The 8,995-nt window shown below is 66.3% G+C and overlaps 1 protein-coding gene across 1 annotated transcript in view; it reads right to left on the bottom strand.

The window, feature by feature from the left end:
- Positions 1-751: 751 nt before the first annotated feature.
- Positions 752-8,995, bottom strand: part of ADCY6 (adenylate cyclase 6) — a 25,824-nt gene continuing 17,580 nt past the window's right edge. Inside the window, exons 14-23 of the mRNA XM_029913447.1 lie at positions 8,771-8,858; positions 8,302-8,418; positions 7,645-7,803; positions 6,859-7,034; positions 5,717-5,752; positions 5,169-5,325; positions 4,395-4,658; positions 3,743-3,947; positions 3,334-3,458; positions 752-1,617 (exon numbers count right to left, since the gene is read on the bottom strand). Of these exons, the coding sequence (XP_029769307.1) occupies positions 1,489-1,617; positions 3,334-3,458; positions 3,743-3,947; positions 4,395-4,658; positions 5,169-5,325; positions 5,717-5,752; positions 6,859-7,034; positions 7,645-7,803; positions 8,302-8,418; positions 8,771-8,858 (1,456 nt within the window). The 3' untranslated portion in view covers positions 752-1,488. The remainder of the gene's footprint in view (positions 1,618-3,333; positions 3,459-3,742; positions 3,948-4,394; positions 4,659-5,168; positions 5,326-5,716; positions 5,753-6,858; positions 7,035-7,644; positions 7,804-8,301; positions 8,419-8,770; positions 8,859-8,995) is intronic.

Genomic DNA, 8,995 nt, shown 5'->3' with positions numbered 1-8,995 from the left:
GCCCAAGGGTGCGGGAGACCAGTGACCCGCTGGAGCTGGGGGAGGCGTTTGTTCAGATAAGGGGTAGCTGGCGCCCCCTGCCCCCCATGGTCAGGGTGGGGGGTCTGGCTCGCCAGGGAGGCCGTGGGGGGCGGGGAGTAATGCTCGGGAGGGTGGGGGCACAGGGCCGATCCTCAGGGGGCGGGGATCAGAACCGGAGACAGGATGGGCTTTGTGGCACTTGGGAATTTGGCACATGGGCAGCGTGGCCCGTGGGGGTGTCAATGGTTTGGGGGGGCTGGGTCCCAGCTGGAGAAGGGACCTCCCAACCTTGAGAAGTGGCAGGAGAAGCTGAAGGGGGCCCGGGTCCCAAGCCAGATGAAAGCACCCCCCCTCCCGCCAACAGGCTGGGAGCAGGCAGCAAGATTTACTCTCCGACACATACCCCCACCCCAGCCTCACTGGACACAGCGCGGGGGGGGGGGGTTGGTGCCCAAGGCTGGGGGGCTCAGCTCCTGCCCCCAGCCCTGCCACAGCCCCATGGACCCACAGACACATCCTCTTTGGCGTCACCTATCTCCGGGAGTCGCTCCCTGGCCCCCCCATAAGACACCTGCAGGCCCCCACCCCTTGAGAGCTACTCCTCCCCCCAATACACACATTTAGCCCCTTCTCCCCCGGAGACATTCTTCCCTCCCCCCAGCAACAGGAGGCAATTTTGGCAAATAAGAACCGTCCAGCCCCGCCCAGCCACCTCCCCCCTGCCCCCGCCCCCACCCTTCCTCTGGCTTAGGCCTCAGAACTGGTGAAAGTCACACCGAGCGGGTGGGGGACCAACGGGAGCCAAGGGGGGAGAGTCCTCAAATATAAATCTATTTAAAATCCCCTCTCCCCCCAAGTCTGCCCCCAGCCCCACCGGAAGGGGACGATCCTCCCACCCCAAACACAGCAAGCAGCTCCCAAGGGATCTCCCGGTGCAAGCACTCAGACAACAGCGGGGTCCCCTGCCCAGCCAATGGGCACCCCCCGCTGCCCTCGGCTTTGGTCGATTGCGGGCGGGGACGGGTTCATCTTTCCCAAGTTCATTGTCAGTCCCTGGAAAGGGAGAGAGGGGCCCTGGGCCAGCCCCAGCACGGAGCGCCCTAGGCACCCCCGACACGCTGGCTCCGGAGCTCAATAAATAAATAAAAAGTCTGCTGTAAAAATATTTCTTCAACGCTCCCAGGGGGTGCCTCCAAAACCCCCCTCCCTGCCACACAGGCCTGGTGGCAGAGACACCCCCCCAGCGGGCTCGGGGTGGCGGTGCTTTCCCTCTTCAGTTTGCTGTTGAAATTCGGAGCCGTTTACAAGCCCCCACAAATAAAATGGACCCGAGGCCGGGGGTGGGGGGCATCCAGGCCTGGGTGGTTCCCAATGGCTCGGCTGAGCCTGGCCCAGGCCCGACCTGCGGCAGCCCCGCCCGGTCCCTCTGGCACGCTGGGTCCTTCTCGCCCAAGGCCACGGCTGGCGCTAACTGCGGGGCGGGCCGGCGTTCAGAAAGTAGGTGGTCATCTCCCCTTTGCCCTTGACCTTGATGACCCCCCGGCACTCCAGCTGGTAGCCCTTGGCCGCCAGCACCTGGTACAGGTCGGTCGTCACCTGGCGGAGGAGGAGAGAGAGCAGACGGTGAGACCAGGACCCCACGTGGGGCACGGGCCGAACGGTGCCCTCGCCTACCCTGGGCAGAGAGAGGCCATACCCCAGTGCTTCAGCTCCCCGCGGGCCCAGAGGGCAGCTCAGATCCGCCTGCCCTGCTAAGACTTTGCCTTGCTAGTGACCCCGGGACCTTTGGCTCTTAGCCCTGCGGGGCAGCCGGCCTCCTCCGCTCCCCCAGGCAGCGCCAGGCTCCTAGCGGGCAAGGTGACCTCGGGCTCTGTGACGAAGTGGGGGATTTTCTTGTTTTTGGTGGGGTTTCAATGGTTTGCATGAAGGGGGTAGGACTCAGTTTCCCTGGGTGTTACTGGTTTAACGAGGGGAGGGGAGGGGAGAGGGAGTTTGTTGGTACACAGGACCGGAGAGGGAACTTGGGACCCCAGCCGATGGCCTGGAGGATGGAGACCCCAGCGACCGGTGACCTGAGACCCCGACCCGGAAACCCAGCTCAGGAGTTGCAGCCGTTCTGGCCAGTGGGCGGACAATGGGCTGCAGAGTGAGGACCCAGTGACCTAACCAGCCGGTTCCAGCCAGAGGAGGCCCCGGTTTACGACCCTGTTTACCTGGAGAGAAGACAATGGACAGAGGGGGGGCCTGGGGCCGGTGATCTCGGATGCCCAGCTGGGAGCAGGGGGGCTCGGGGCTGGAGAGGGGGAGCAGGCAGAGCCCACCTGGATGCAGGGAGACTGGGATGTGCTGGGCTGAGGGAGGCCAGGCCTGAGGCCCTGGGAGTTTCCTGTGCTGTGTTCAACTCTCAATAAACCCTCCTGTTTCATGCTGGCTGAGAGTCACTCCGGTCTAGAGAACAGGGTGGCATCGACCCCTTTGAGGGTGGAGGCCCCGGGGGTCCAGAGCGAGTGCACTCCCTGAGGGGGCCCACGGCAGAGACAGACGTGCTAAGGCTCAGAGAGGTGCGGATCCAGGAGGTGGAGGGGCCTGACCCCGAGAGAGAGTGGACCCCCGAGAAGGGCTGTCGCACTGAAAGGGGAACCCCCCACGGACCGCACGGGGCCAAGAGTGGACACGATCTGTGAGTCTGTGACAGGCTCCAGCTCAAGCAGCCGGGCAGTGGGGGCCGAGTGGGACCTGGGGGTCGCGGTAGCGGCCCACGGCGTGTCAGGGATGGGGACGCTGTGGTTTGGGCTCAGCACCCCAGTGCCTCCCCCACATTCCTTCACCAGCTGCCCCCTCGTTGACTGAGGCCAAGCAGACCCATGAGTGGAGCGTAAAGCGGGAGCCAGGACGCCTGGGTTCTGTCTCTAGAGCCCGGGGCCAGGCCCGTCCTCCCTCAGAAAAAGGGGCCAAGGATCCCAGCCCCCGCCTGGGAGGCTGAATGCGTCGGCGACTCACTGCGCACCAGGGATACCCAGAATGCAACAGCATATCAGGAGCGGCTCAGTCCCAGAGATACGTCCTGCCCCTTCCCCCCACTAGTGTTTGGAGGGGGTCGGGGTGGGGGGTCAGCAGCATCCCCCTCTGGCCGGCTTCTCCCTCCGCAGGGCTGGGCAAGGGCCAGCAGAGGGATCAGACGGCAGGTTCCTTGCCGAGCGACGCCCCACCCCAGGCGGGCTGGAGAATTCCCCCCTTCCCCGAAAACGTCCCCGTCAGCTCAGCCGCACGGGAACGACGGACGCTATGGCCCAGGACGAGACGGCGACTCACCTGGATGCGGTCAGGGACCCCTGTGCTGTCCATGCGGCTGGAGACGTTCACAGTGTTCCCCCAGATGTCGTACTGGGGCTTCCGGGCCCCGATGACCCCCGCTACCACCGGCCCGATGTTCAGCCCTGCAGGGAGAGGGAGGGTCAGAGCTCATGGCCCCGGGCTCCACCCAGCCCATCTGTCTCCCCCTCCGAGAGCAGCCCCCACGTCCCAGCAGCCCGTGCGGGCAATGGGCTCAGGAGGGAGGGCTGTGCATGCGCATGATCGTTCGCACACGCGTGACAACGTGTCTTCACACACACATGCATATGCCTAGGCTCTTGCGCGTCCCCAGGGAAGCACCCAGGAGTGGCCAGTGACGAGCTGGAGGAGGGGGGGTGGCTCACGGCGCTCCCCCGCCCCCGCTCACCGATCTTCATCTGGAAGTTGTTGAAGGAGTGCTCGTTGATGTACTTCATCTGCTCCATGAGGCGCATGGCGTAGTCGGCCAGCGCGGTGATGTGTGTCCGGCCCTCCCGGTCGTACGTGCTGTCGTTCAGCCCCGAGGCCGCCATGTAGGTGCTGCCGATCGTCTTGATCTTCTCCAGCTGCCGGTACTGCGTCTCGCTGATGATCTGACGGGGGAGGGGGCAGCAGCTACAGGAGGGCTGGGCAGGGGGCACTGCGGGTCCCCCCCTCCATGCACGACCCTCGCCAGGGACCCCACACTGCGCTCTTGCCCCAGGGGACACGACCCTCCCTGGTGACCCCTCAGAACCGGGACCCTGCTGCCACCATGACCCTCGCCCCATGAGCCGCTCCCAGACTGGGCTGGATCTGGTGGGCTGGGACCCCACCCACCCCTCTCCCGAGGGCTGGGCCCGAGCCGTGGCCCCCATATCCCATTGGCCCCCAGGGCAGAGTTGGGTCCTGGGTCCTCAGAGGCCCCATTGTCGCCGCACCCTCAAAACCCACATCCCCGCTGCCCCCCACCCCCGCCCCCGCCCCCCCCCGCCCCCGCCCCCCCGGTGCCCCCCCCGGCCCCCCCCCGTGGGCCCCCGGCCCTGCCCCCCGCCCGGTACCTCATCGAAGTCGGCGATGATCTCGTTGAGCAGCCGCAGGCACTCCACCCCCTCGTTGTTGGCCTCCAGCTCCACGTAGAACTCGGAGAAGTTGCTGATGGAGGCGAACATGACGGCCACGCACTCGCACGACTGGTAGTACAACTCGTCGTTGCAGCGCTCGCGCGCCAGGAAGTGCGCGGCCACGTCCTTGGGCAGGATGTTGTGCAGCAGGCGCCGGTTGTAGGCCTGGAGCTCCTCCATCTCCTCCTTCTCGCCCGTGGCCTGCGGGGGCGCCAGCGTCAGGGTGGCCGCCCAAGCCCTGTCCCGTTGGGGGAGTCAATGGTCCCTCCCCCCAAGCCTTCCCCCTTAGGGGGGCAGCACCAAAAGCGATCCTGAGGCCTCCCCCCCAGCAGTGCTCCACGGGGGGGGGCCAGCACCAAACTGAGCCCCCCCAGCTCTGCCCCGAGGGAGATTTGGGAGCAGCCAGCATTGCCGGCGCACGAGCACAGAGCAGGACGTGCACGTGCAAGGGTGGCAGCTGGGGGAGGGGCTGGCCAGCCTCGTGCGAAGGGTAAGAAGTGCAGGATTCCTGTAAGCGTGCGACACGAGGGCATGTGCCAGCCTTCAGGACATGCTGCCCCCCTGCCCCAGGGACACCCCTCTTTGTGGTGGGGGGCAGATCCCCACCCCAGGGATGCCCCGTCCCCAGCTCCCTCTTCCATGGGGGGGAGCAGACACCTGCCTCCCACCCCCCAGGATGCCCCCTCCCCCAGGACCCCAGCCCCTCCCTACCTGCAGCTTCCAGAGGAAGTCAAGCCGGGCCGTGGACTCCCCCTGCGGAGCGTGCGGCGATCGCGCGCGGGGGGAGGCGGTCAGGATCACGGGGGTCATGTATTTCCGCGCCACCTTCCCCCCCGCCGGGGGGGGGGGGGGGGGGGGGGGGGTCAGGCTGCAGCAAGGCACCAGGGACCCCAAAGCACCCACCCTCCCGAGCTGGGGGCAGAGAGACCACAGGGCACAAAAGGCCGGAGGGGGGTGGATCCCCAGAGCACTCACTGCCCCCAGCCATGGACCTGCTGGTCACTAGCCGTACCCCACAGGGCAATGCAGCAAAGGCCTGGGGGACCCCAGAATCCTCACCTGCCCCAGACCCAACCCCCCACAATACCTCACAGACCCTTTGCCTGCCCCGGCCCCCCAGTAATGTTCCCTTGCAACCCCTTCACCTGCCCCAGGCCCAACCCCACCCTAATACCCCCCGGCCCAATCCCCATATGTCCCTCACCTGCCCCAGGCCCCACCCCATTCCCCAGCTCCCCCGAGCCCACCTCCCCACTCACCATGCTGGGCCCCACTGGGTCTCGTTGAAGGCCGGACTAGCAGAGAGAAGAGACAGCAGTTACAGACAGCTGAGCCCCACAGCCCCACGCCTGGGTGGGGGGCACAGTCCAGAACCCCCAGCGGCAGACAGGCGGGGCCCAGTGAGGGACAGGGACAAGGTATCCCCAAGAGTCTGGCTGGGCCCTTGGAGGTATCTGGGGGAGCAGAGCTCAGGCCCTCTTGGGGTTCGGGGGATGTGACCCATAAGCCCCCACCAATCACTATCCTGACCCTGGGCCGTACATTCCGAGTCACCAAAGAGTCTCACGTGAGGTGTGAAATGAAAGCCAGGTCACACTGGTCGTTACGGCCCTCGTGAGATGGATATGCAGGGCGTTACGCACGGAGCCGAGAGCATGTTAAAGTCTGGCCCAGGCAGAGCTGACAAACAGGTTTTCTGCCAGAGAAAAGATGTTTGCTCACCTGAGTGTGTGTGTGTGTGTGTGTGTCACGTCAGTTCACACCACGGAGTCACTGACATCCTAAGTCAATGGGGGGGGTGGCACCGCAGCGGGGAATAAGCCAGGGGGTGATCCTGTCTGTGGGGCAGTGAGTTTGGGGGACAGAGGGAGCAGGTGAGGGAGATGCCCCTCGATCCTGCACCCAGGACGCTATCGGCAGCGTGACTGCGTTTCTAGAAACGGGCCCTCAGCCAGCCTTGGCTGGAAGCTGCGAGGTGGCCGCAGAGGGCTGGCTGGGTGGAGTCGGTGGCCAGGAAGTGGACTCGGATTTGATCTGCAGCCCTCTGGTCTCCGTTCTCCTCGCTCATGAACTCTGCGATCTCCAGACTCTGGCGAGACCCTTTACCCAAATCCCAGCGCTGCGGTGTGGAGCAAGGGGCCGATCCTGTGCCGATGCGTTCAGACTGGGGCCGGCTTCTGCCCGTGTCCAGGGGGCATCGGCTGGTACAGGAGTGTCTGGGCGGCGACAGGGCGGGGGGGTTGAGGACCTGCACCAGACACGCACAAGCAAGGCTCCCGCTCACTGGAGGCAGGTGACTCCTAGTCCTGGGTGCACTGAGAAATGGAGCCCGGCCCGGGGGGGAGAGCCCTGGCCCTCGGGGGGGGCGGGAGAAGAGGTCCGTGGGGCACCAGGCACTCACAGGGCGTTGGCCACGACCAGCAGGTCGTAGTTGTCGAAGAGCGGCGCCTCGGGGCCCTCGGCCAGCACCAGGTACAGCCCCTCGATGGCCAGCATGAGCCCCAGCTTCCCGATGCTGCTGATGTGCAGGAAGACGGAGCAGGCCAGCAGGCTCAGCACGATGCTGTAGTTAAAGTACTGGGGGAGGCAGAGCGGCGTCAGGGCGCCCAGGGTCCGGCCGTGCTGCAGCGGGAGCCCAGGGCGGGTGCACTCCGGGTGGCAGCCCCAGGGCCTGCGCATCCATAACCCCAGGATGGGAATCGTGAACGCTGGGTCTACCCCGCGTGCTGCGCCCAGGCCAGCCGCACTCGCCCCGGCTCGTGGGGGAAATGGGACCATCCAGAGTACACCGGAAGTCGGATCCTTTTGGCTGATGCCCAGAGCACAAGGCCAGTGGGGCCACGTCTACACTGCAAAGCAACAGGGCTGGAACCGCAGCTCCCGGCTCGGCCCCTCCCCCCCGCGGGGTCCTGGGACAGCACCACTTGTGTGTGTAGACGGAATGGGCGGGGGTCAGGCTTCAGCCCGAGTTCGACCTGGGGCTTACACTGCAGTGTCCGCACACCCTGGGAGACCCCTGTAGGGCCCAACCTCCACCCCGGACTCCCATCCTCACCCCCGTCCACCGCCCAAGGGGGCCCGCTCCATCCCCCGCCCCAAGAAGACATCCCGCCCAGGGCCCTGGCACCCTGCACTTCCCCCCAGCTGTGCCCTGCACGCCGCGCCCCCGGCTCGCGGGGGCTCTCACCTCGGGGAAGTTGCAGGCCAGGGCGTCCCCGTCACAAGGGGGCGCGTCCGAGCCCAGTGAGTAGTTGAGGGTGCGGAGCTGGCAGGGCCCCACGGCCTCGGGCGTGACATTGAGGGTGCGGGCGGCGCAGTCCCGCAGGGGCACATGGCTGCAGGCGAACTGCGGAGAGACCAGAGGGGACGATGGGGACGGCGCCGGGGTGGGGGGACCCCGGGAACCCCTCCTCTCCTGGGGGGGGGCTTGGAAGGCAGCACCCCAGAGCCAAGGGACAGGTCTCTTGGGGTGTCATCTCGGACAGTGCCTGGGGTGCCCCAGTTTAGCCACTTACACCCCCCCCACCGCCCCCAGACAATGAGAAGCTGTTCACGTCCCTCCCGTGGGGTCTCCCTAGCGCCCGCTCTGTACTGTGCCCCCCCACACCCCCAGCTTCCCCTGCATCCCCTCGTGAGGTCCCCCATCCCCCCAGCACCCACTCTGTACTGTGCCCCCCCAGCTTGTCCTGCATCCCCCCTGTGAGGTCCCCAATCCCCCCCAGCTCCCACTCTGTACCACGTTCCCCCCCACACACACCCAGCTTCCCCTGCATCCCCCCACCCCATCTCTCACTCTGTACCGCGCCCCCCTCCGGCAGGCCCCCCCTCCCCCGCGGGGCTGTACCATGTTGACAAAGGCCGAGATGAAGACAAGGAGGATGGTGAAGACGGCAATGAAGGTGCTGTGGGTGCGGGAGTGGACGATCTTCCGGGAGACCCGCTGCAGGGCTGCGGGGAAGAGCTGGGGTGGGGGCGAAAGAGGGCTGAGAAAGGGGTTCCGGCCTCGCACGACAGCCCCAATCAGTCTGGCCCGAGAGGAGCCACCTCCCCACATGCCCTGCCCCCTAGCAGGACAGGGCCCCGGCCCTCCTGCATGTCCTCCCCTCCCCCCACACCACCACCAGACAGCCTCCGGAGGGCTCAGCACCCTAGTGAGCTCATTATGCTCACCTGGGTACAGGGAGCTGGCCTGCACGCTGACGGAGCAGAGGGTGCACACGTGTGTGCACACACACACACACACACACACACACACACGCACTGAGGCAGGAGCAGGGGATGCCGACACGCACACGCACGGAGCCGATACTCACGCTGATGCAGGAATAGACGGCGCAGACGAAGAGGATGTTGGCCAGGATGACGAAGATGCTGATGTAGACACCGAGCATCAGTGGGGTGCTGCGGAGAGAGGGGCAGCGTGAGCCTCCTGCCAGCCTCTGGCCCCACGGGGCGCGGGCTGCCTGGCCTCAGTATGAGCAAGAGGGGCAGAGTGGAGATGCTGCAGCCAGGCCTGCTCTGGGACCACCCGGGGCGGG

This window comes from Terrapene carolina, unplaced genomic scaffold, assembly GCF_002925995.2.
Source record: "Terrapene carolina triunguis isolate 2854851 unplaced genomic scaffold, T_m_triunguis-2.0 Scaffold641, whole genome shotgun sequence".
Taxonomy (NCBI): domain Eukaryota; kingdom Metazoa; phylum Chordata; order Testudines; family Emydidae; genus Terrapene; species Terrapene triunguis.
Note: the sequence above shows the minus strand (reverse complement) of the source record. Positions and strands in the feature narration are given on the sequence as shown.